This window comes from Amblyomma mixtum, chromosome 3, assembly GCF_055824585.1.
Source record: "Amblyomma mixtum isolate Tamu chromosome 3, ASM5582458v1, whole genome shotgun sequence".
NCBI classification, from domain to species: Eukaryota; Metazoa; Arthropoda; class Arachnida; order Ixodida; family Ixodidae; genus Amblyomma; species Amblyomma mixtum.
This window is the reverse complement of record NC_143014.1, coordinates 275,862,304-275,889,124: the sequence shown is the minus strand read 5'-3', so window position 1 is coordinate 275,889,124 and position 26,821 is coordinate 275,862,304. Positions and strand designations below refer to the sequence as shown.

General features: G+C 46.2%; 1 protein-coding gene across 1 annotated transcript; it reads left to right on the top strand.

Annotated features, from left to right (window-relative positions):
• Window positions 1-619: 619 nt before the first annotated feature.
• LOC149354954 (uncharacterized) lies at window positions 620-20,990 on the top strand. The gene is made up of 6 exons (XM_089576044.1): window positions 620-817; window positions 5,627-5,771; window positions 9,447-9,604; window positions 15,382-15,621; window positions 19,965-20,042; window positions 20,736-20,990. The coding sequence occupies exons 1-6, from the start codon at window positions 620-622 to the stop codon at window positions 20,988-20,990; spliced, it is 1,074 nt and encodes a 357-aa protein (XP_089432170.1).
• The last annotated feature ends 5,831 nt before the right edge of the window (window positions 20,991-26,821 follow it).

The following is a 26,821-nucleotide window of genomic DNA, read 5'->3' as shown; positions in this document are numbered from 1 at the left end:
CCCGTTAGCGTTCTGCGTATGCGCACTCTGGACCCGCTATTCCGTTATGCACGCAATTACGCAAAGCCCGCAATACTAAAACTCTCTATTATTGCTTCTTGAACATATTGCTCTGAATTTTAAACAAGGAACCCACGTCCTTATTACAAAAACTACCTCTTGTTAAGTGAGAGAGGAGGTCGAACTGAACATAATTATAAGTATGCGCTTGAACAAAAACAGCGAGGGGAGTTAGCGGTCGACTTCGTCCTTTTCTACGAGGATATACACATTCCAGGATGCAGTACAAAAGACGACAGCTCACGCGATTTACTATATCTGGCCAGTTTGCCTTTTCTATTTCATTTTCTTCCAACTCACTATTAACTCAAGCGATCACTCAGTAATTTTTATTCTCGAGCTTGGCGGCGCCGGGGTGAGCTCTTTCGAGAAAGAAGACGTGACTGAATGCGGCCGTTGGCCCGCGCTGCTGGCCAACCAACCAATCAACCAATCCCCCACCGTGGGTAGGTGCCATCGCTTCAGAGGAAACAGCAGCAGCTACCTATCCCAGCCTACCAGGACCGCCATTGCTGCCGCCATGACGATGTCCTCCGAAGCGGTGCCCCTCAGATAAGAAATGTCGGGGGAAGCCCGTTCTCCGAAGACGAGACTCGCGAGCGACAACGGCATGAGTCCCGGCGAGTTCGTGGTGCAGAAGGCGCTGGCTTACGTGTCCGTGCGGGACCTCTTCAACTGCTGCCAGGTGAACCGGATGTGGCAGAGCCTCAGCCTCCCGCTACTCCGCAAGAAGCTGAACTGGGTGCTCTGCTGCTCTGTGAGTCGAAATTAGACGAAGGCATATCGTAGAACACGCGAGCAGTGCCCGAACTGCTCCCATGCGTGGCCTAGCCGGTTCGGGGACAAATCTAACTGCGACATGCACCTGCATTCCCTCAACTGCTAATGGTCCTCCTAACGTGCCGCATACTATGCTTTCTCTGACAAATGCGATGTAGTACTTTGTCTAAGGGCAAAATCACTCGTTTCACGCGCTCCGGAATCGGAACTAGGCCTTACTCCTTGTGGGCTAGCGCGTTAGTTCTTCGAGAAGCTGGCGCTCGTTGCGACCGCCAAAATTGGGCAGTGACTCGATTTCGTTTAGAGAATGCCGCCACGGTGGCTTAGTGGTTATGGTGTTCGGCTGCTGACCCGAAAAACGCGGGTTCAATCCCGGCCGCGGCAGTTGCATTTCGACGTAGGTGAAATGCTAGAGGCCCGTGTACAATGCGATGTAAGTTCACGTTAAAGAATCCCGTTGGGTCGAAATTATCCGGAGCCGTCCACGACAGCATCTTAGATAGGCTGAGTCGCTTTGGAAGGTAAACCCCCTAAAACCAAACCAATCGTCTAGAGTATACCGAAGCTTGGCGTGCCGCTAGCTGCCTCGTCGGGTTGGTTTACGGCGTAGCCTTGTCTGGTCGCGCTGTGCTGCCGCCTTAGGTGCGGGTCGACGAACAGTGAGTGAAATGAACAGTAAGTTGCATGCTGACGCTGCAGTGACACGTCAATGCGCAATGCGCACGCGTTAAATAAGAAGATAACTATTGAGCATCATTCAGCTGATTCCGTACGCAGCGCCCTCGAACGCGAGCAGCTGTAGTACATTCAGCGGTGTGGAGCACCGTCGCAAAGGGACCGCTGCGCGCGCGAGGCCGTTGGCGTTCCGGTCGGACAACTTGCCACCTCCATGGCGCCGACTAAAGCGAGCGATGCGGTGCCCTGTGAGAATCAATGCCCGTAATTGAATTTTTTCCAGGGCAGGCTAGAAAGATCTAATATGAAGTTCGGCCACTACTCACGTGCTTCGTTTACTTCTGGACTTGATGTTGGTGCATACGCATGCAGTGCCACTTCTGACTTTTGAGGGCCTTAGCGTTCGGCTTATATGCCCAAGGAACCGGGAATGAATCCCGGCCGCGGTGGCCGCATTTCGATGGAGGCGAAATTCAAAAACGCCCGTGTAGTGTGCGATGTCTGCGCATGCTATATAGAGCACCAGGTGGTCTAAACCTGGAGCCCTCCACTGCGGCGTCTATATCCAAGTGCAGCCTTGAGTCGTTAAACTTCGCATACCTACCCGCGAACTTAGTGTTTACCTGATTAGAATCAGTTGAACTCTAGTCCTGAGAAATTACTCCATGCTCTCCGCTTAGGTTTTATTGATTACGAATAATATATTCTGTTCCCTCCCGTCAGGTAAGCCTACATAGAACAGCATGTTCCCTTTTTCAGAAAAGTATATGTCTCGCTTGTAGTTTTGACCTCGTAAAGCCAAGCAAGCCCCGTTACATTCCACATAATACCTGCTATATCTTATAGCAGCACAGCTAGGCTTGACTTACAAGCAGCCAGCTTTCGCTTCGGAGGTAGCCTGTCCGTATTTAGTGTGACTTTGCACTTTCGGCTGTGTCAGAGCAGACCGGCGCTTTGGTCAGGTCGTTGACAGCTACTGGAGGCTCAGGGCCAAGGGTTATCGGCCTAATCCAATCAACAAAGTGCTAAATGAGGTCATGATTATAATACAGGCTGCTCTCAAAGCGAAACACGAATGCCGCTCTCGAGATTCTTGCAATCACCGCAGTTAGAGATGTCGTTATGCGGCGTAGCCAGAGCGATGATGGCCCGATTCTATTCTGGCCGTACGAAATACTTCGTGCAGTTTATTTTTCATATCCTCGCGCGGCAAGTGTGGGCTGCTACACGTTCACTTCTTTTTTAATGACACATTACGTTAAGACACAAAATGTGGTGGTTGCACCGCTGAGGCACCAAGAAGAGAGGAGCACCGGAATAGCGCTGCCGTTGTGCTCCGTAGAATTGCCAAGAATGTGGTCATATAAGTTGATGCATTGAGCTGGAACGGAATATTGCGATGGCAAAAAAGCCTTGTAGCAAGTAAATGCAGTTCCATAACAGTGCAAATCACTATTTTTGCCTTTCTAAGACAGTCATGCTCTTCGGAGCTTGGAAGCCTAAAGCAGTGTTCCCTGCATCGTTTTTATCCTGAGCATCAACGGGATGCCGATTATCTTTGAGCAGCAGTTCCGACAGTCAGTAGTTAGTCGCCAACCTCGAGGTTTCGTCAACCGAGCAGGTGAGTCGCCTGCTCCGGGAGGGTTCACGAGAGATGGGCTGGTGTCCTTCCATAATATTACAAATCACTACGAGTTGAGACGAAGGGTTTTCCCGCCGCCTGATATGACATTGGTCAAGGAGCAGGAGTGTGTTTGGAGGAGGCTTCAGACGAGGTCTTTCATAAGTCCTTAGCAAAATATATTCGCAAGAGGTGAAGCCGGAATGAAAATGGTGTGCACCCAGCGTCATATGATCATATCCTGCGGGAATGCACGAAAGAGCCGCCCCTTGTGGCTCTGCCGCAAGATCCTTCTCTTGAGCAGTAGGAGGCAGTGTTGGCCAGCTCAGACCCGGCCATCCATGTCCGGGCTGTGGAGTGGCCCGTCCGGGTCGGCGTCAGTCGAGGAGTGATGGCCGTCTAGCATCTACATAGGCTTTTGACGAAATAAAGTTTTCCTCCTCCTAGTTGCAAACCTTGTGCGAACTTTACTTATACGTATTTATTTTGCTGTCCGATTCTGGCAGCGTTTCGTTTCGCGTAAATACTCTAGCAATGCGCAGCCTTTACTATATGACAAAATAGGGCACAGACATAACGAAAGGCACTGTCGACACATTGCACTGAAGGTTGTAATGGTTGCCAGGCGGCGGACCTCTTAAAACATAAGGGGGCTTCAATAGAGCCACCGTGAAATGCCAGCTGTTGGTTGCGCTTTAAGCTCCGCAACCTTTCAATCACGGTTTGTCAAAAGCATTCTTGGGCAAATTTTTTGAATATTGCAATATTGTAAGGCCCTCTTATGGAGGTATTGAAGGTAATGGACCATTCTTGCAATATGAAGCAGAACCTTTCTTCTTGAATTTTTTTTTTCATCGCTCGCATCGAGCAGTTAAAACTGCCACAGAAATCCAATGGGGCACTTTTTTGATGACAACGAAAGCGTTAACAGCATAAAAGTACAAGCCTGACAATAGGAGATCTGAGGATATATATTGATTGTTATAGGGAAATTTTGCGATATATGAAAAACCGCGTTCATAAACTATTTTGCATTGAAAAATGGATTTCGCTGAATTCCTGGGTATATGCTGTGCCAAAATCAACAGCTGATAGGAAGCCTGTCTTGCAAGGCCAGCATTGCTAATGACGCGATACGTGGGCAGCTTCTGGCATATGGCCGGTCTTTCTTGTTTCCCTTTCTTGTAGGCACGTCGCTGCGTTTATTGTGTGGTAACACGGCAAACAGCAGTCTAGTTAGCGCTTTTGTGCACGCGCCTAGTTTGCGTTTACTGTTTTCCGCGCAGGGTACACAAAAGATCGTATTTGCAATCCAAATTGGTATCGTTAGTCAAAAAAGTTAGATGTTGGTTGGAGATGTGTCCATTAGCGCAACGCTGAAGTTTCCCAGACTCATCGAGTCCTACTGCTCTGTAGCGTACAAGAAACGTCGAATCTAACGACTGCATATAAGGAGTGCTAAGAACGTATAACGTCAGCAGAAATAAAATTGCAGTAGAATTACTATTCTCACTCGTTCCATTCGATGGTTTCCTGCGGCTGACCAAATCGCAGTGGGGCCAAGCAGAACGCTCATCAAATGGAAATGTACCTCTGAATCGCTCCGCATGGGGTTCATCGGCTGAAACCCTGCAGAAATCTGAGCGGTCTATGTTACGGGACGGGAGTTCTACAGGCAACAAAATCGATTTGGCATAATATGGAGTCGTTTCTTTCGACAGAAAAGGTTCACGCTGTTTATTGATTTATTTAGTTACCCACAGCGCCACAGTGGCATTAAAGTGAAGGCCGGGGGGGGGGGGGGGGGTGTACAAAGCAAAAAAAAAATTACAAGGGCAGTCACAATGAGAATTCAAACACCTCATTATCAGTGATATTAAAAAGAAATGAAGACAAAGCATGCCATTCTCGAACAGTGTGAGGAAAAAACGACATCTTAAACATATCGGTTCTTCATCTGAATTCGCGCGCTTTATGGTTATGATCAACCCGCTGAGATCTGTAGTGTTGGAAGGAGGGAAAAAAAGATACCATGCATGTCTTATAATGTGCTTCTCATTTAAATGCCTGTCGCGGAGCATGTTAACAGACTGTGAGGTTGCATGAAGCTATAACACAACGTGGTAGCATCAGAAAATGAAGGCATGTACATACGTGCGTAGTGGGCCCAAAGCTTGAGCTTGCTTTTTTAGTGGGCCCTTTGCAGGCTGTGTGTACAGGTCCTACGAGGCGCATTTATGCCACGCCTCCAACGATCCCTTTTTCGCAAGTCCCTTTTCGCCAACGCTATCACTTTTTTTCTTAAGCTTAGCTCCCCAAGCCTAAAACGCAAACGCCGCGAGAGCATACATTACTGCAAAGCTTTGAATTGCGCTGCAGAAAAACGCTTGTGGTGATCTAACTCATACAAACTTGCTGGACCAAAAAAAAACGCATATTTTTTTTCGTACTCTCCTCTCCTGAACTTGCCACGTGATCCTACCGAGGCAGCCCAGGCAGGATGGAGATGACTCGTGCTGTCTGCGGACCTACTGCTCGCACCTGCGGCGTTTGTGTTCCATCGCCCGGCAGGTCAAGAAGAAGCCTGCGTTGCACTTCGTGCTGATGTCGACTAGCAACGACGACGAACGCAGCGGTGAGATGCGCAGCTTTTCGTCGCTTGATGATATCTTGCGAAGCATACACTGTTATACTTGGCTGCTCTGGTGACTTAACTCCAATGTGAACGCATTTTCGCCATCATCTAGAGATACCACGCAAACGCCATCACTAAGTGTCAAGTACAACACCCGGCCCTACACGGAAGGTTTACTTCGAAGCAGTGCTTAAAGTCAGAGGGGGGGGGGGGGGGGGGGGGGGGGGTGTCTCATACCCCTCCTACAAATATTGCCAAGAGATCTGAGAACCCGTGCTAGATGTAGGGATTGCATGAATCTGAAGCGAGTAATCATTTTTTTATTCCACGTGTGAGTGGTGGTTTAAAGATTGGTTCGGCTTTATGGGGTTTAATCACTCAGACTATGAGGGACGCTGTAGTTGAGGGCTCCGGGAATTTCGACCACCTGGGATTCCTTAACGTGCACTGACATCGAAACGTGCACTGACATCGCACAGTACTGGGGCCTTTAGCATTTCGCCTCCACCGAAATGCGACCGCAGCGGCCGGGGTCGAACCCGCGTCTTTCGGATAAGGTGGTCGAAAGATTCCTTCTCTATCATGTCGAAAATTTCGCGTGATTTTTATTAAGAATCATTAACATATTTTCTAAAACCCGAGACAGAGAAAAATACAAAGTTGGCAGCACTACACAAAGAGTACAAGTAAAAGGGAAACCCGCGCCCTCACACTACGACTCAGTCCGGAGCTGGCAGCTCAGCTCCAAGGCTACAAAGCAACAATGAGCACACTGGCGGAGCTTGGGGATCGCTTGTTTCAGGTCGGTGGCATAAAGTGAGCAAACACCTACCTTCAAAGATGATTTCTCATGTTCGTTTCAGCCGATGTGTAAAACAGACCGCCAGCCGCTCACTTTCTCTCCCTCTTTATTTTCCTCTTCACGTGTGCTGAAATCGCTGCAGACACTGCTTCTATGGAACCAGACATTTAAGCACTGCTTCAAAGAAAGGTGTGACGAGCTATGCATTGTTCCATCTATTAAGTTACGTTATTTCTTCGTAACCTTCAGTGGACACAAAAGCACCTCTATATATGCGGCATCTAAAACGGCGCTGAATTGTGCAATCTTGTTGAAACGTCTTCGAGACACACGGTTCGCTTTTGAGCCGGGTAGCTGGGCAGCTACGGCCCACCCGAAGTTGGAGATCTCTGCACGGACCCCTTCTCACCATTCGAGCTTCAAAGCTACAGTAAGCGCCCCACTATAGTGCGCGAAAGCAAGCCCTGCAGCCTGAAGACTTTCGACCAAGTCTGTACGTTAAAGCTGCATTGCTCGGGGGGAAGACAGGACCTTCAACCCGTTAGAAAAAATGAAATTTTTTGCGCCCTACATTATGCATTACAGTGCGCTGAGTTATACTGGGTGATTTTTTAACTGTTCACAGTTAATTATTTTATACTCTGCGAGAGGTACGTCGGTACAGTCGGTGCGGGTGGACTGTACAGCAATGTGGACATTATGCACGTGCTATAGAGCTCAGAGATGAAATGATTAACTAAAATTAACTGATAAACTTTTTTACGTTTGATTTCAAGGGCCAGCATTATATTAAGAAATTGAAGGCTGTCTACTTAGAAGCTAAGTTAAAATATTAAATTTTCTTTATGGGCGATTCAGTTCGAAATATTTAACGTCAAAAAGACGCATTCTTTGCTTTTAAATTTGGCTTCCTTCCATGCACACTTTTAGAATGGCGTCGCTCGCATTTCTAATGGAACAAATACGGAAGCCGTTTGCGAATTTTTTTGCCCTAGAAGCAGTTAATGTTTTTCGTCGGCAATGCTGCGTCCAATGACGCCATATTTAAAATGTGCATTGCTAGCAGCCAGTTCTACCAGCTAAAACATGAGTGTATTTGACGTTAAATATCTCGAAATGCATTACCGATGCAGAAAATTTAAAAACTGGACTCAGCTTTTGTATAGAGAGCCTTCAATTTTTTAATATAATGCTTGCCCTTGGAATCAACAGTAAGAAAGTTGATTAGTTAATTTTAGTTAACTAATCATTTAATCGCTGAGCTCTATCACGCACATAATGTCCGCCTTGCTGTACAATCCACCTACACAGAACCAACCGACGTATCTTTCGCAGGGTTTAAAATAACGATCTGTAAACAGGTAAAAGAAAAACCCGGTATAGGAGAAGTCGTCCTAAGCATCTCTGTTCAAATATCGATGGTTGCATGCACTGCGCAGCCTGTGATCCAGGAAAAGTGTCAGTGAAATAAATCATCAGCGATCTTCAGCCGTTGCTTACGTTGCTCAAAAGTGGTTGCACCGTGAGGCATGCCCTCTTGAAGCGCGTTCAGCACACTTTCTAAGATAACTAGGAAGCTTAAACGCTATTCTGAATTCCGTAAAAACATGTTTTGAAGAAATTACGTGGTGATAATAAGCAACACTGATGCTGCTGAAATTGGTGAGCCAGTGAAAACATTACTCTTTTTTGCTGCGATTGCAATCCATCACTTAAGCAGTCTGTGAAGCAAGTGCCCCTAAACGGTAACAATGCCATCGTGCAGACAAAATAATGTCTCTTCATTGCGCATTACCTTGACTACTCAAAATTCTGAAATGTTATTGACTGCCGTCTGAATACGCAGTTATTCATTTATGTAGTAATGGCTTCACTGGGGAAGACTGCTTCAAGGTACTAAATTGCGTATTTGCATCAACCTTTTTCGGTAGACGCCAACATGTATACTCGGAATCCTTATGAGCTTTTATTTTTTCCGTCGGACAGATGGGGTGCGCCGGTTTATAAAGCCCCTAACGAAGTTCTTGTAGTAACTGTAGTCGGTATATATGAGAACTCTTTATTGGTCTCCAAGCAATGGCGTCGACTCGAGCTTCCTCCCCCTTGTCTCGCCGTCTGGGGGTATTCTGCGCTGTCCGCCAGGTTTGCTTGGGGCGCTGCCGTCAGTGGCGCCCATAACAGTTCTCACTTTCGAAAGGGCCCTGGCCAGCGTCTTAACTTGGAGGACAATAAATTGCAGAGCACAAGTTTCAAGCACAGCTTTCCTGCATATCACTTAATTGAGAGGAAACTTTGGAGCCTTGTAAGATACTGTCATCAACATATTGATAGAAATAGTCTAACCTTCCGATGAGTATCAAAATATTGCTTTTAAACTTTATTCTGCGTTGGCACCGAGCAGTTAAGACTGCCATATATAAAAGCATTTGGTAGGTTTTTACAATAAATAGCAGAAAACTACAAGCGTTCCATGGAAGGATCTGCGGATGCATTGATTGTTATGGTGCAGTCTTACGGTGTCCTAAAATTGTTCATTCATAAAAAACTAACGCTTGTCCAGAATTTCTAACTATGAGACTAGTTGGCCACTTTTTGTGTGTGGGTGCGTGTATAAAAAACAAATAAGTTCATTCTATATTTGCATCTATCTGCAATAGTCCTTTTTGTAAATAAATATTAATCTTGCTGCGGCGCAGTCGCGGCGGTCCTCGTAATCCCGGCACTGTGTTATTTCCTTGGAAGCAAGTTGTTTCCTTGGGGTAGGCAAAATTTTTAATGCGCGCATGAAGCCAGCTAACAGAGTCATACACTTACCAGTCTCTCCCCATAAAAGGGAAGCAAAACCTACATGCTTTATTTCTCTTTCCTCGCAGTGGTGAATGCAGTCCGTCAGTCATTGCCGCATGACTGTGTCACTTTTCTGTTCAAGTCGAAGTTCGACAGGATCCTTCTCATCGAGGGAAGCTGCAAGGGTCTGAATGGCGTCGTTGTCTTCAACGACATCACCAAAGGCAACCGGCGTGCTTTAAGGGTAAGGCATCCTTATGCATCCCCAATACATGGTTCTTCCGAACAATATGGTGCGGACTGCAAAGCTGCACGAAGGATAAAACCGCTTCTGCACAAGAATCCGCACAAGAATTTGCTGGCGATTACGTGCACGGGCAAGCTCATTTTACTACTCGTCATTTTTCTTTGTATATCAAAGCTTTCGCGCTTCGTCAAGAACAGCTGAAAAATGACTAGTAGAAACCCATAGTGTTTCTGAACAGATGCAGATGGCTAAAAATTCTGAGTACTATTGTGTCTTTTACCTCTGCACTAAGTGGCGTACCATTACAGCTGCCTATCATCATCATCAGCCTTTGTATACTGGAAGACAAAGGTCTCTCTCATTGTCCGTGCCTGCTGCAGCCACCTTAATCCCGCAAACTTCCTAACATTATCCACGCACCTTACTTCCTTGCGCTCCCTGCTGAGCCTTCTTTTGGGATCCACGCTAAAACTCTGTTTTGGTATCTACGCTAAAAGCCGATTTTTGGCGGCTTGCCGTGTGCCGCGGAGCGGTGCGACCAATGAGCGGCGTCTGACTTAGTCCAGTGGTTAACGTCAGTTCCGCCACCTTTAGGCTCTTACGAAAGTTACATTCGAGCGGCGGCGGAGCCGGAGCCGCTCGCGCTTCTGCAGAAGCAGGGACCTCGATCGTTTTGGCATTAAAAGAGCTTTGCGCGACGGCGCTTTCCCGCGTACTCCTCATCGCCTGTATGGACGTCCTTTTTGAGGGCCGCATTCTGCCGCGAGCGGCGTGCCGAGCGTTTTTCCTCTACTGTGTTCGTGCAATAACGCTGCGCATCTGAACGCTACACAAGACAATTCTAATCATCTTGTTCAGAATGATTATTGTCATGTTTTCACACTAAGCACTAGGAGCCCGCAACTAATTTTTAATCTCCATCTCTTCCATAAATAAATACAAATAAAGGTGACGGTTTGCGTTATTCTTATTTTGTGCGTACAATAAGAGACTGGAATGCTTCGCCACCACATATTGTTTCAGTGGCAGCAAATGATGCATTTTACCGTGTTTCGCGCATATGATTTCTGTTTCTATCTGTCCTCCCTGCTGTAATGCCTGAACAGGCGATGCAGGTAGCAAATAAATAAATAAAATCTTCTGTGGGTGTTTATTTCGTTTTAGGTTGCATTCCTTGGCGCTTTTGAGTACAAAATTCATCGCCGCTTAAAAGGTGTGAGGCGAGCAGGGAGGCGACACCAGGAGTACCGTAGCGTTGAGAAAACGAATTACGAAGAATTAATAGCAACTAAATGATCTCTTGTCTTCTCTTAATGTGTGTCGCATCTGAGGTTTAATTTGGAGATACATTTTATCAAGAATCGGAGCTTAAAAAGTTAGACTTGTCAGACGAGCTGCAAGGTGAAACCGGAAGTTGGAGTACTGTACTGGAGAGATAGGAATACATGCTGTCAGGTCACGTGCTTGATAGCCCTTTACTGATGTTGGCATGCGCAAATATTCCCACCAATATAAATACAATGGCATTGTTAAACTGCCGTAGACCAACTTCTGCCTCGTACTAGTCCTGCCAGTTCGCCGTCTCATAAGTCGTCAACGTAGGTTAAATACTGATTCAAGAAGCAGACACCGTTGCTCCAGAGAAGCAGACGCAATTTGAACTTGTATGCACTGCCACGCACGACCGGCAAGCAACCAGCGCAGAGTAATGACAACGGAAAGCGCGCTAGCGAGCGGCTGTTTTCAGCCTACCTCCCCTGGGGCACAATAATGGGAACGGCCTGGCAATCTTGTCGCCAGTTCGCTTCTCCAACAGAAGCGCATCATGTCACCCTGTTCCCGTACCACCGGAGCTTCGCTTGCGGGAATTTCTTTTCGTGCACACTGTGCATGTGATAGAATTTAGCAAAAATCGTACCATCTACTAAACACTGCTGCAACCACTGTGTATCTTTTCCCACGTAACTAATATTCAGTACTTAAGATTTTCAAGGGTACACAGCAATATTAAAAATGAAAGGTACTTACAAAATTACGAGCTGTACCTGCTACCAGAAGTTACCGTGTTAATGATGTATCGCGCTGCTGGGTCCTATCCCTCGCAGTAGTTTTTCTGGTGCGCCGACGTTCAGATGATTTCGTAGCAGTTTGCCATGTGAACTACCCGCTGCAGTGCTGCATAAGTGTGCCATGTAACCACTACATGGAAAACGCAGTGGCTGTCTCCACTACTGGCGTACTGCTCAGAAAAATGGTTTGGAGCTCTAGGGTAGAGCATCAGCACCGGACACATTTTCAGATTCTCTTTCGCGCTTTCACAATGACGGCACTGAAAGAAGAAAGATACAAGACACTGTGACGAAATGAAATTGATTTTGAGGAAAATGAAGGCTCAGTTACTGTCTCATGTTTTTGTGGACGCTCGAACCACGCCAAGGGCCAGTGGATGAAAGGAGTGTAAGAAGAAAAACAAAGTGCCACACAGCACACGGGCGTCTTTCGCGCTTCGCCTCTATCAAAATGCGGCAGCAGCGGCCGGGATTGAACCCGCGACCATGGACGCAGCAGTCTAGCGCATTAACCACATAGCCGCTGCGGCGGGTCACTATAAACACGAAATCCAGTGGAAAGATGGATAGCGCTACGTTCAAGGAAGTCGCTGCTCGTAAGAGCGCTACGTGGCTGGCTGACGCGCCAGTTACGAGCAGCCATGACAGCTAGGTCATAAAAAGGCACTAAACAGTCACGAAGCATACTTCTTTGGGAAAAGATCGGTGAATGTTACCGCTAAGTCCTGGTGCTAGATGTGTTGCCCAATCTACTTTGTGAGCGCAAACAAGGGCTTAAGCACTGCTGGAATAAAAAGGCTGTCGTTCCTTAGTAATGGGAGAGAAATAATGCCGCTTGCTATAGCGTATTCGAAATGTTAGTCGGATTGTAAGTAGGCGGGCGCTACACCTCGAAAGCGTACGTCTCTGAATCACTGCAAAGGTGCTTCCCCGGGCCCAGCACGCCCTATTGCGCCCGAGACAGCATTTCTATAGTGAGTAGGAGGCGTACGTTTTCGAGTTGCAACGGCCGTCTACTTTCCATGTCAGTAGCGCGGCAGTTGTCTCGTCCGCTAACCTAACAATCCTGCCGGTTGATCCGATCGGTACAGCTGTATGAACGTGCCCTTGGGGTAGCTCTGGCGGCGCAATCTCTGGTCATGTCTAGCAGGTATGTTGTTTTTAAACTTTGCGTCTTAAATGGTCTGAGCCCATATTCGCGGCAAAGTAAGGAAAAAATCGTCCGAGCCCGACTCCGAAGGGGAGAGTAAGCTTACCGGAAATATTCTGACTGTCCGTCCGAAAGGTGTCCAGCAGAAAAAAAAATCTACCTCGAGCGGGATTTCAACCGGTGCCGGCCCAAACAGAGCAGCTTCACTATATCCGCCGCCTTCGATCACTCGGCAATTGCCGCAGTATTTCGCGCTGCGTGCATAACTGATAGCCTCTCGCGCTGTGCCTTGGATATGGTCGTCTTCGGGCTTTTACGTTCTGCACCGCGAATGTTTCCGAAGGCCGCTAAAAGAAAAATTAGCTTTGAGGAGCGAAAATGCGAAGTCGACCTCGACCGCGATCAGTAGCTTATGCTGAAGTTACCTCTTCAGGCTAGCGCTGGTGAAGCGGGCAACCACACACCAAAAGCGGCAAAGGTATCCGAGCGCGCTCTCTCTAGCTCTGAAAAGCTAACTGCATGATGAGGAAGCTCCAAGGCTTCACCATCTATGAGCCGTCCTTGAATGTGCTACGCATTTTTTTGCAATCTGTTTCATGCTTATATCTGTTCTAAATGGAGAGGCAGACTGTGATTTTTTTTCCTCACATTTGATTAAAACTGTGCGTGCGGAACATCTGGAGCATTGGATCGATATGTTGCTGACTTCTTCCTCAACTGATTTACCATACGCGTATATGCTATGAAATTCATTTTTTTTTCACGCTGAGCGAAGTGTGGACCCCTTTACTTTGTATTAAGCGTAGTTGGAGTTGGTTGGTGTGTATGGTTCGCTCGTTATTAAGAATATTGAGGCTCAGAAATATCTGCTGGGAAGGTAGTTCGTTTTTTCCTAGGTTCGAAATATTGCAGCGCGAAACCAACAGAGCAACAGGGAGGGAACGTACAGCACCTAGACGAATGCTGGCTCCCAGATGTTCAGTGGAAGGCTACCACTTCGAGCATTTATATCTAACAATAATCAAGAAAAAATGCAATAAACCGAAGCGTCAGCATCAGCTATAACATGTCAAGAGCGGCACTTCTTTGTCCGAAAAAGCAGGAGGGAACATGCTTAACGTAGTTCGAGTTAGCTTACCTGATAATATGCATTTCCACAATCTCTTGCCGTTTTTGCTCTCTTCACAACCTTGTCTCCGAAAACAGAAAAATCAAACAGAGATTGTGGAAGTTAGAAACAGGGGCAAACGGTGACATCTCCCGCATGTGGACCACGAAGCTACGACTCCTTGTTTCCATATTCATGCCGACCCTGCTAGGCAAGGAATGGTTGAAGCCCGTGTGCAAGCTTAGCTGGCAGGACGCGCAACTTTGAGGGTCGTGCGTACGTGCTTTAACGACACGGAAGACAAAACGGTCATAACATGACTCTGCAATATTATGGTGCATGATCTAATATGTAGATGTAACAAATGAAGGCGGGCTAGTTGGTGGTTGACAATGGAGTGCATATTGCAACCGCGCAAAACGACGCAGGACGAAGAGAGGAAAGCACAGGACAAGACGCGGAACTTCAACTAAGGTTTACTACAGCAAAACCACATTTATACAGGAATCGTAATCACACTGATAAACAGCCGACACCATCAAATAACACAGGCACGTGGGCGCGCGTGGCACAAGTTAGCATCTAGATAGTTAAACTTGTGCCACGCGCGCCCACGTGCCTGTGTTATTTGATGGTGTCGGCTGTTTATCAGGTGTGATTACGATTCCTGTATAAATGTGGTTTTCCTGTAGTAAACCTTAGTTGAAGTTCCGCGTCTTGTCCTGTACTTTCCTCTCTTCGTCATGCGTCGTTTTGCGCGGTTGCAATATGCACTCCATTGTCTAATATGTAGACCTGTGTAGATCGCAGCAGGGTAAAAGGACAGTTTTGGATTTTGTTGATAAGATTGCGAAAATTGTCTAAGGTTTTTGCCAGGCTCCGATGAACTGTCTCGAACACCTTTCCACGTAATGTAAACAAGTCGTATTAAGTTCTATTCAATTATTTACTTCTAGACCTTGGCCATAATCATGATTCCACGGTGCATTGCAGGCCACCCTATGTTACTCAAGATTTGAAGCGCAATATGGCGTTATGTCAGACCAAAAGTCTGCCTTTGATCAGTTTGCCAACCGTGAAATCAACTGTGCGAAGCGAAACAGGACTTGACACATGAAGGGTGCTAGTTTGTCATTTACTCAAGACTTGAACCGCAGTACTGCATAATGTCAAACCAGAAGTCTGTTGTGATCAGTTTGCCAACGATGATATTAACTGTGTGGAGCCAAACAGGACTTCACACATGGAGGGTGCTAGTTTGTGTCATTTGTGTGTTGTGTCCGTGTCTGTTTTGCGCTTAACAATCAAAATGCGTAATATCGTGGCACATTATGATGAAAAAGTCGGCATACAGAACAGAGCCTGAATACGTTGGTGGATACTAGTTGCGCAAGCAATACTGCTCACTAATCTTGACCATTGCATGCTTGCATCCAACGTTCCGAAGTGGCGAAACAAGGGCGATGCCCATTTCGACTCCTCGGCCTCCGACTCTGGCAGCCTGGGCCGGGTGTCCAAGTTCTTGCGACGTTGGGTGCTGGGAGATCGTGGAACTTTCCTTGTCGCATGCTTCAAAAACACATCTGCGGGCGTGCTGACGTTCCAGTCGCGGCTCAGCGTGCCCCTTGACGATGCCAAGTGCATCACATCATACTGCGTCGAAAAGGCCACCGGCTACAAGATTCAGGTATGAAAGTTCAGTGACAGAAGGATGGAACGACAGCAGAGGTGCTAATCTGAGCGTCAGGTACTTGAACATGAAGACTGCCAGCGCTCTATTCGGCGTCTCATACAGAACATGTACCATGTTGCGCCTGTTGCTTGTCGCTATAGGAGGAACTTAAAGAACCTGAACCTTCTGCAGGGCCAGTGATTGAAGACGACGGCACTGCACTACACGTTTTGGGAATGGGATAGACGTCGTTCATTTCTAAGTTCAGTATTAGTAATGAAATGTTCTAAAGGACTGAATTTATTTTTTTTCGTTTTCTGTTTTAGTGCGAAAGCACTAATCCGGTTGTTCTGACCCGAGCAAAATCGTCCAGCGTTTATTTGTCTGTCTGGCCGAGAGCAACCTGTATCGCATAAATTCCACCGGTGGCAGCACCTGGCATCTCAAGACAGTGGCGCACCGCTTAACCGCTGCGCCACTGCGTCCCAAGGATCTATGAATGCTAAGTAGAGAAATACTAATTCTGCGTATATGAATTTGCCATGAATGTTGGAAACATTCTCATTTTATTGGGCAAGCGTTCGAATTCTAAGTATTTACTCTTAAAAACAGCCACCTGCATATAATATTTTCTTTTAATGTATCCTCCTAAGGTCGCGTCGGCAAGATTTGGGTGCCGCGTAACATGTGTTACGTACTACGTCGCGGCCTTTGCAACTTCAGAAAGCTTGGAAACCAGCAGTGGAAGAGGATAACTAAAGGGCCTGCCACATCTGCTTTGCGAAAACGATTGCTCACGAAATAGTCTTAAACGACAACTTTATATCAGTGCAAGAAATGTCGAGCTCGCGAAACTTGGTCGTTTTAAGTAATGAATTGTTTTAAAGGGTCCCTGAAAAGGACGTTCGACGTTGTCTACAATACGCTTGCATTATGTAGAGTACAGGCCACCGAGTGTTATGCCACGTACTGAACCTCAAAAGCGAACCGATCATTTACAATACAGTTTTAAAAATTCGTGCTTCCGCGCCTCGCGGCGACCTGCAGCTTTCGCCCGAATCCGCTCGCAACGCGTCATACCACGCTCTTTGCGTCACCAGCGAAGGGCTGCCATTGGTTCGCCGTGACGCTTTTCTGACGTCACGAGGCTCCCATGGCCGCGGCCGCAAGCTCCACCTCCTCCCCCCCCCTCTCCCGCGTGCGTCGGCAGCCGATGTAGGCACCGAGTGGGTGGGGCCGGCAGAGGCGCCGACATGTCAGCGTGCAAAAAGTGACGAGACGAGAGAAAAAGGCGCGATGACGCGTAAATTCAAATTTTGACAGGAGATAACTCAGCCTCCACACAACGCATTAAGAAAATTCTTGCTGGAGGTTATTTGTGAAGCGGCGTCCTTTAACATCCTAGGCACACCGCAACTTTATTGGGAGCCCCTTCAGAGCCCTTTTAAGTAATGAATGGCATGCCAGCACTATGCACATCACGGGTGAGGCTTCAAAGGAGGCTACATCAAGAAAATGATGATCAACGTCAGCACAGGCGGCACCGATACCGTCGATGAATGCCAGCGCGTACGTCGTCTCGACGTAGTCATGAATGCTAACGGTGATGTCACGATATGAAGGTGTGCGATTGGAGCATGTGTTAATGTGTTGCGGGGGCAAGACTTCTTGTTTTGAACGTTTGAAGTTCGACAAGGTAAGTTGTTGGGCGAGTTGATAACGGTATTCCATGACTACAGGGAAAACAAGCGCTATGTTATGTCACTGCGTCTTCTTTCTTCTATGTCCTGTTATTCGAGCTGCAGTCATGCAGTTTGAACGTACGTTCGTGATAGAAAATGCAATGGACAAAAGTGGCCTCTGAAATCTTGCTTCTGACGTAGACGCGCTAAGAGTCAGCTAAGTATCCACGCTGGTGGTGAAACTACTTCGTCGACCTAACGAATCTCGACTATAGTTTAAAGGGGAGTGGGGAGGCAGTCAGTCTCCGTCAGGTGGCCATCAGTCCCTTGGCGCTCGTCGACTTCTATGGCTCGTCTGACTAATCGGAGTTGGTTTTCCTGGGCGGTGCTGAGCAGCGCTGCCTCCCACTCTTCGGGGTTCCCGAGCTGCAAGTCCTCCGGGGTTTTTTCCCATAGACATTCATACAGTATATGAGCTACGGTGACTTTTTTAGTGACCACACAGTTTGCATTTGCGGGAGAATTCCACTAGGAAAATAATGAAGTTATTGTAAGGATTGGGGAAGGTGGTTGGTTGTAGTTGGAGTATCGACGCTATAGTTCACAAGAACATAATCCGCGTCCGCAAGTAAGCACTTCGCTGCTCCTCAAGGCCTGCAGCTATGATGATGTCTAGTTCATAGCATAGGTGATTCTTTTTTATCTATAAGCTTCATAAAAAAAATGACGCTAACGGTAACATGGATGCTGGCTTCACTGAGTTTGTGTTGGTCCCGGCGGTCACAATATAACGAGATAGCGGTCTCGGGTATCCGGCAAATTAGGCAACATTTGTAAAATTAACCTTTATTTATTCACTTCTTGCTGCATGCTGCAATCGCAGTCTCGAAAACTGTACTAAGACGAATCCAACCCAATTTACACAACTTACTTAAGTGGAGCAGCCGCGGTGGCTCAGTGGTTATGGCACTCGGCGCTGACCTGAAAGACGCGGGTTCGATCCCGGTCGCGGCGGTCGAATTTCGATGGAGGCGAATTTGTAGTGGCCCGTGTACTGTGCGATGTCTGTGCACGTTAAAGAACCCCAGGTGGACGAAATTTCCGAAGCCCTTCACTGTGGCGTCCCTCATAGCCTGAGTCGCTTTTGGACGTTAAACGCCCATAAACCAAAAACCAGAACTTAGCTAAGTGCAATAGGTCTCGAGATATTCGTCAATCAATTCCCTTCTTTTTCTCATTTCATCTCGATAATAGGCGCTCAGCGTGTGCCGGCGTAGGCTGGAAAAAAAGTGCTAGATGCTTAGAAAAAGAATTGTAAACTCGCGTGCGTAACCGTAACGTCGGGCCGCAAAGTGATATCACCCTGTAAAACACAAGTTTGAGGTCTGTGACATACATTGGCCATTCCATATACGTTAAGCGCATTCGTTAACCGCATTCTTTAAGTGAGAAAACAATGGCTGAGCGTCTGGTCTTCGCTAGATATGACAAATCTCTCTCTCTCAAATCATTTCGTCGAAGATAGCTGGATAAGTGCACATCTACAAGTTTGTTCTAATTCAAAGGTTAAATTTTCAGCGTCCCGGGTTACATTCGATAAAGCGTGCTAAAGAATTCTGGACAAAAGGATTTTTGAGCGGTAAACCGTTTCTGAAGGCAATTTTTTCGTATAATGTAAGAGTTCACTATAGCAATCAGTATATCTGCAGACCATCAGATGGCAGTCTTGTACTTTTTTTTCTGTTAACGTTTTTGCTATCGGCAAAAGCGCCCCCTACTGGTTTTCTATGGCAGTCTTAATTGTTCTATGGGATGAATGGAAACACTTGAATAGAAAGATTTTGCTACATAGCAGAAGAACACACCATTACCTTCAATATTTCCAGTGTCTTACAATTTTCCAATTTTCAAACTTTTTTGCCTAAGAATGTTGGACACGAGGCTGTTGTGGACGACCCGAAAGTCTTCAAAATGTTTTCTTCAGTGGGGAAATCTCCCAATTTTCCTGCGGCAGTCTTGTGCGCCACTGTGAAGGGCGCAATATATACGGTCCACCGATGCTCTTGAAGGCTGCACAGAAGTGAGCGGGCAGTGCACGTACTTTGGCTCGGCTTGAAAGTGTTTTGCTTTATATTTTGCTATTTTTACCCATGAACAGCATTCCTGCAACGGTTTTTGTTGCAGCGCTGTTGGATGTTTTCTACTTGCTAAAAATCTCTAGCAGGAAACTGCAATTTATACATATGAACTAGTTAAGCAGTTGTATCTGTCTTCCCTTATCTTATAGAGCTATTTCGGTGTGATTCCAGCATGATTAGCGACATTTTGCTGGAGTCTTCAACACATTATTACAGTGCGTATGAACTAATTAGTATTAAATTCTACTATCACTAATGTATGCGGCCTTCAGGATTGTTACATCTGATTGAAAAAATTCTAGACACCAAATTAACTGAAGTCAACTAGGCGCAAGATTTGAATTAAAGTACAACCTGCAGGAATGACATCTGCGCTTACCACAGCGCTGTGGCCCTCTATATCTTTTGTTTACAGCCAGATTTTTGTTAAAATGGCAAGTGGTGTGCAAGTGCAGGAGCGTTCAATTGTAATATTATTTTAATATTATTTTTCTAACCAGCGTGTAGCAGATTTGGCACACAGCTTCTCTTGTTGCAGGTCACCACAACAGCGCTTCATGCAAAGATGAAGCATAGAAGTGTGGAGTCGATCCTCCACCTGCGAGACACCTTTAAGGTAATAAGTGTCCCCATGGAACTTTCCTGTACCTTCCAGTCACCGTGTTGACATTGATATTGTCACGGACTAGAAGGCGACAAACTTTAACATCTGGTGTCAGTAGCAGGGTAATCATCGCCATGCTGGTCCTAAAGCTTCGGCGTCTTGAGTCTGTCGTTGAGTCTGTCGCCGCCATTAAATCATGCCATTGCCATCTATCGTGTAGTCCTGGTTTCATCGGCTTGCCGTCACGTGACAATATTCTTGATACTAGCAAGTAGTACAATTTCTGAGAACTATATTTTTGATGGTCCTCTCCTATTGTGAAATTTACCCATTGATATTGAAGTCTTTATAAAACTATAACATGCTCGTAAATTAAAGTGCAACTTAACTGTTTAGTCAATACTTACCGGTCTTGATAAGATGTGAGGGATGTGGTTTTTATCTTGACGAAAACAGCGCAGCAACAGGGACAAGATAGAAGACGGGACAGGCGCTGTCCCGTCTTCTCTCTTGTCCCTGTTGCTGCGCTGTTTTCTTCAAGTACATACCAACTCGCTCAACTCGCCGTTCTACTGCTGTTTTTATCAGTTAATTGAATAACCTTGTTAATTTTTGAACGCCACCCTACGTGTTCGCATTAGTACTTAGTCGCGTGTTATTCTGCCTGTAAATCAGCACCGCGTGTCCCAACGCTTTTTTGTTCAGAACCTGGGCAGCTCGATCGTGGTGGTGTTCCAAAATGACAGCGTGGACATGTTTGTGGTGGAGTACCTCCGGTGCCTATTCAAGGACGTCCCCGTTGTCAGCATGGGCGGACAGACCATGACCGAGGTGCGCGCATACACGTGGGATGGCTGCGCCACCCCTCCCAGCGGCGGCAGGGTCACTGTCATGGTGCTGACACTCTTGCCGAAGCCCACCAAAAAGACCTCCAAGAAAAAGTCCCTCGCATCTGTCTAGAGCCGCCTTCAGCGACATCTACACAAAACCATCTTCACATTTTTGGTTCGGTGTGGGATTCGTCTCGGTAGCTTTTTTTTTGTCCTCGTCTGCTTCTTTCATTGTGCAGTGGTTTTGCAGACAGGGAGACTATTCATTACTTTCCAGCTTGTGAACACTGTATCCTGCTCCCGCTCGCTTTTGCACAGCCTGCTTTAGTACGCCAGCTGTCACGGTCGGCGTCTTCCCGTGTAAAGCTGCTTGTAATAAAGCATTGCAATCAGTGCCTTCTGGCACTGATCGCCGGTTGTGCCGATTTGGCTCGCGTTCTGTCTAGTATTTTGAAGGTTGAAGGTTGAAGGTTTATTTCCGCAACTGGGTGTTGCGAGGACAGCCAGGGAAAAAGCTGTATAGACAGCTTGAGAGGTCCTGGCTTCCTCTTACAGTGCAGCATTGACGGTGGCGGAGTACGACATCAAACAAAATGTAAGTAAAGTATGTTAGGTACAGAGAATGAGACATGCACGTTCAATACGTAGTACATTGTGCTTATAAAAGAAAGAACTACATTAGATCAAAGAGCCTATAAAGGCAAACACAGGGAGGAGAAAATAAATGACAGCAAAATTGACAGGTGCACTCAAAGTGGTAATAGGAAGAAAAAAAAAACTACATGAACATTTGGGGCAATTCTTTCAGGGAAATATTGGATAGATCAAGATTCTTGTGGCAGTACAACTGGTTCAGAAGTGTCGGTAAGGTATGCTGCAACATTTGCTTGCCATAGTTTGTGCGGCATTTCTTAACATTCCAAGGTTCTGCTGCTCGGGTATCATACACAGTTCTGCTTTTCTCTAGCCCAGCCAGTGTAAGTAAGGAGTCGTCATTTTTCATTATGGCGAGTTTATATTTATAGCACAGCCTATAGTTATACATGGACTTCATTGGTATGACGTTGTGTCGATGGAAAAGGCTCGCCATGTGGAAGAAATATGGCACTTTACATGCAATGCGTATAATTCGTTTTTGTAACACTGTGAGTTTGTTAATATTTTCAGCTGTTGTTGTTGCCCACACCATACATCCGTAGTTGGCTATAGAAGAGAACAGAGAGTGGTAAAGTAACATGTTGACTGACATAGGAAAATTAAAGCAATTGCGGCGCATGATACCAACTGTTCTGGAAAGTTTCTGAACTACGTAATTAATATGGTCATTCCATGACATATCTGCTGCAAAGTAAACGCCCAGAGTTTTCACAGACTGCACAAACTCTATTCTGGTATTGTTTAATTCAATTAGAGGTAGTTCAATGTGTTTGTGACGTGGGTGAAACATGACTGCTGCCGTTTTACTAACGTTAATTCTTAAGTGATTATCAACCGTCCAAGTATTTATTGCTTTTAAGGTTTTATTAGCTCGATTTGCAAGATCAGCAGTTGAAGTACCCGAAAAAAAACAGACTAGTGTCATCTGCGTAAATTATATACTCAGCAGTGCTATCAATGCGGACAATATCATTGACATAAAGAACAAAAAGAAACGGACCCAAAATGCTCCCTTGCGGAACGCCAGAAGCTACCGCTTTCAAATGGGAGCATTCACCGGCAATACTGACAAACTGAGACCTATGTCGCAAGTATGAGGAAATCAGCATATGGGCTATGCCTCTAATACCGTAGTGATCTAATTTTTTAAGCAGCACAGAGTGATTAACAAGGTCAAACGCCTTTGAAAAATCTAAAAATAATCCAAGTACCATGTTTTTTGAATCAAAATGTTTTAGTATGAATTCTTTCTGAGCAAGGAGAGCTAACTCAGTCGATCTGTTTTTACGAAAGCCATATTGAGCGTTAGTGATAATGTTATATCTTTCAGTGAAGCAGGATAGTCGTTTAAGAATAACTTTTTCGAGGCCTTTAGAAAATACAGGTAAGATTGATATCGAGCGATAGTTTGCCATTTCATTTTTGTTTCCTTTTTTATACACTACTGTCACTTTTGCCCTTTGCATAAGACGCGGAAAAACTCCGGAAACCAAGGAGAGGTTGAAGATATGGGCGAGGCAAGGTGCAAGAATGTCGATGGTAAATTTTATGGGCTGTATCTGGAAACCTGACGCGTCTGTAGCTTTACTATTATTAAGTGATAAAAATTCTGTAATTACTTCATTTACTGCAACAGGTGTTAGAAATATTGTTTTACCATTACGGGCACTCATACGACAGATTTACGTCGCCGCTTGATGTGTCAGCAAAGGAAAGAAAGTAGTCATTAAAGGCATCTGCTAGATCAGCACCTTTTAGTTCAATCCCTTCATGAATAATTTTTGTGGTCGGTTCGGAAGAATTAGCGAAGATAGATTTTAAAACCTTCCAAACTTTTTGAGATTGTCCAGCAGTTGAATTACAGCGGTTATAAAGATATTGCTTTTTAGCGACGCGAAGTTGCTTTGTGACAAAGTTCCTAAATTTTTTGAATGTTTTCAGCTCTTCAGGGCACCTACTTTGCAAAAACAGTCTATAAAGTTTATCTAGTTTTTTTATCAACTGCAACATGTCCTTGTCGACCCATGGTTTCTTGCTTTTCTTTGATTGGTAGAATTTCTTCAGTGGAAAGGAAGCATTATAAATGTCAGTGAATATCTCTAAAAATTTTTCGTAAGCTTCATCAGGGTCGCTTTCCTCAAGAACATGTTCCCAGTTAACAATAGATAAGCGTTCCTTAAACTCGCATAACGTGTGATCATTTATAACTCGATAAAAAGATGTTTGGTCTGGTTGTCGTTGAGAATTCAGAGTGAGATTGACAGATATGAATATTGGCATGTGATCACTTAGAGCATAAGCAATGGTGCCAGATTTCAAGCTTTCTGTTTTGAAGTTTGTTATGAACAGATCTAAAAGTGTTTCTGATTCTGTCGTAATCCGTGTAGGTGACATGATGACGTTTTCACAGGAGTGAACGTTAAGTAAAGTATTGAACTCGACTGTTGTGTTATTGTTGGCCAGCATGTCAATGTTAAAATCGCCGCCTAAAATTAGCTGATATTGGTTGATGTTAACAAATTCTAGGAATGAATCAAGAAATAAAAAGAGCTCAGCAGAACTGCTACCCGGTGGACGATAGCAGACACAAAATATCCTTGTGCCAGACTTGACTGCCAGGACTTCGTAATGGGGTGTAATACAACAAAATTCAGGCAGCATTTCTGATTCCATAAGATTTGAAACTAACATTGAAACACCACCTCCCCTTCTTATGGATCGGTTCAAATAGAAACACTTGTACGTCGGAATAACATAGACGTCACCTTCACAAGTAAACCACGTTTCTGAAAACATAACATTGAAACGAGCTTCCACTTCGCTTAAAAAACAGTCAAGTTCTTCTTGCTTATTTCGACCAGATCTGAGATTAACATGAATACAAGAGCAACAATGAGGATTATCAGGCTTAATGGAACTACTGAGGTCAGAAAGATCAACAAGATTAGTATAAAGAGACATCGAAAAAGAGTGCCGCGTGTTACCGCAAATTACTGGCTTTATAGCTGGTGCAAATCTGCTGCACAATGGATGACAATCGCGGGATCATGTTGTTTCCTTCTAACGAACACTCTCCCATTCCGGTGCCAAGCGTACTGGTAGTCATTTTTACCTGCCCAAGCCTTTGCATAGCGCAAGAGCTCACGGCTTTGACGCGTCATGTTTTCGCTGACTGAAACATCTGACTGAACATCTCTTAAAACTGTCCGCTTCTGAAACCACATGTCACGAGTTGAGAGCTTTGAAAACCGTACAATGATCCCGGGCACCTTTCCTGGCTTTGAAGGAAGTCTGTGCACAACATCAACATCATTCAAAGTGAGCTCTGGCAAATTCACAGATCTTGCTACGTCATTTACCTTTTCCATCAGATTCTCATCATTTGTCACCGGTATGCCGTGCACCTCAAGGTTCAGCTTTCTGTTTCGCCACTCAAGGTCGTTTACAGTCATTTTCAACGACTCAACATCATCAGCGTCGACTCTGGTTTCAAGTGCACTAACACGTTTCTTTAAGGTACTGATCTCTTTCTCGTGTTTTACCTGTTGCTCAAGTATATCATCGTATTTTTTTGACATTATGTAGTTGATGTAGTCGACACAACAAACGTCCAGATAAAACAAATAAATGGGCAGGTTTATTAGCCTGCGAAGGTTACATAAGAACACAGAAAAGACGGAGCACAGCACGCATGTCCTTTTCCGCAAGCGAGTTCGTACGGCACTGCCCGTGTCCCTCTCTCCGACCGGATGTCGAGGGGGCCACGGCAACCGGCGAGCGGTGTCCAGATGTGGCTCCGCGCCTCTTGGGCCTCCCGCTGCTCTTCCAAGAAGGGGAGCGTGGTCGCCGGTGCTCGGAGAATGGCGGCCGCTGCAGGACTCGAACGGCCGGCGTCGCCTGTGCACTTGTCTCAAGAAAACGGAGCGCCTCCGTCGACAACAGTCGGCCATCCTTTTCCTTTCCAGCCGCCCTCGGTTGGTGTGCATCTTCGCTTCATCTGCTTTCTTGATCCCGGCGTATGTTGTCGATGGCCTTCTCTCTTGGTTTCAGCATACTGGCGTCCAGCTCCAGTGCGATTTCGTCGTCAACTGAGTCCCCTGTCACGTTCCGGGGGCGAAAGTTGAAAAGCAGAGTGAATGGAGTCGTCTTCGTAGCTCGGTTTACCGTGTTGTTGATTCCCCATTGCACCTGCGTGAGCGTTTCGTCCCAGTCCTTCCCGTCGCTTCGTTCGGATAAGCTGGCAATCGCAGGGGTTATCATTCTGTTGTACCTCTCGACTTGTCCGTTGGCACGAGGTGTGCAAGTTGCGTTTTTCACGTGGGTTATGCTGAGAGTCTTACAGTAGTGCTCGAATTTTCGGCTGGTGTAGGCAGTTCCCTGATCGGTAACCAACCTTCGTGGGGCCCCGAATATGGAGACGATGTCCCTGAGAAAGCTTTTGGCGTAGCCCGACGCGGTGCTTCGCACGGCCCGAATGAGCACAAACTTAGTGAAGCCGTCCACTGCCACAATCACGTGTGTATTGCCACTCTTGCTGCGGATAAATGGGCCCAAGTGATCCATATGAATGGTGTCGAATGGCACGGCCACTTTTTCGATGCTGTGCAGCTTTCCAGGTTTTTTTTCCGGACGGAACCTTTCGATACAAACACTCTAAGCAGCACGAGACATGTCGCTTCACGTACCGGCGCATTCTTGGAAACCAGTATTTGCTTTCGAGCAAGGCCATGGTTTTGTCAACTGCAAAGTGACCCCACATCGTCGTGGCATCGTCTCACGACCTGCCAACGTGCCGCTCGTGGCACTACCCATAGCGACGCTCGTCGCCGTTGTTGCCACACGTTCTCCTGAAAAGCCTGCCTTCAACCAGGACATATTCTTTTCTGATGCGCTCAGCTTCTTTCGTCTCTGATGATCCCTTTAGGGAATCCACGATCGACTGTAATGTTACGTCCGTCTTCTGTGCTAGCGTTAGCCAGTCTTCGTTGGAGAGCTCTGTTACAAAGACATTAATGCCACTTGCAACGTCAACTTCTTCGGCTTCCGACGCAGGAGCCCTGCTGAGGGCGTCGACGTGGCTCATCCTAGCTCCTGGTCGATGCTCTACATGAAACGTATACTCTTGCAACTTTAGATACCACCTGCCGACACGTGGCACCAGGTCTCGCTTTGACAAAGCAGTTCTCAATGAGTTGCAGTCCGTAACAACAAGAAACTCGGTTCCGTACAGGTATGGTCTAAGCTTCTCAATTGTCCACACAACGGCTAAAGCTTCAAGTTCGTATGAATGGTACCGTTCCTCGT

What these genes read in the sequence shown, in the direction of transcription:
- LOC149354954 (XM_089576044.1), top strand. Translation starts at nt 620, where the DNA reads ATGTCGGGGGAAGCCCGTTCTCCGAAGACGAGACTCGCGAGCGACAAC. An exon ending in CAACGACGACGAACGCAGCG is followed by an intron (nt 5,772 to 9,446) that starts GTGAGATGCGCA and finishes CTTTCCTCGCAG; the next exon opens with TGGTGAATGCAGTCCGTCAG. An exon ending in CCACCGGCTACAAGATTCAG is followed by an intron (nt 15,622 to 19,964) that starts GTATGAAAGTTC and finishes CTCTTGTTGCAG; the next exon opens with GTCACCACAACAGCGCTTCA.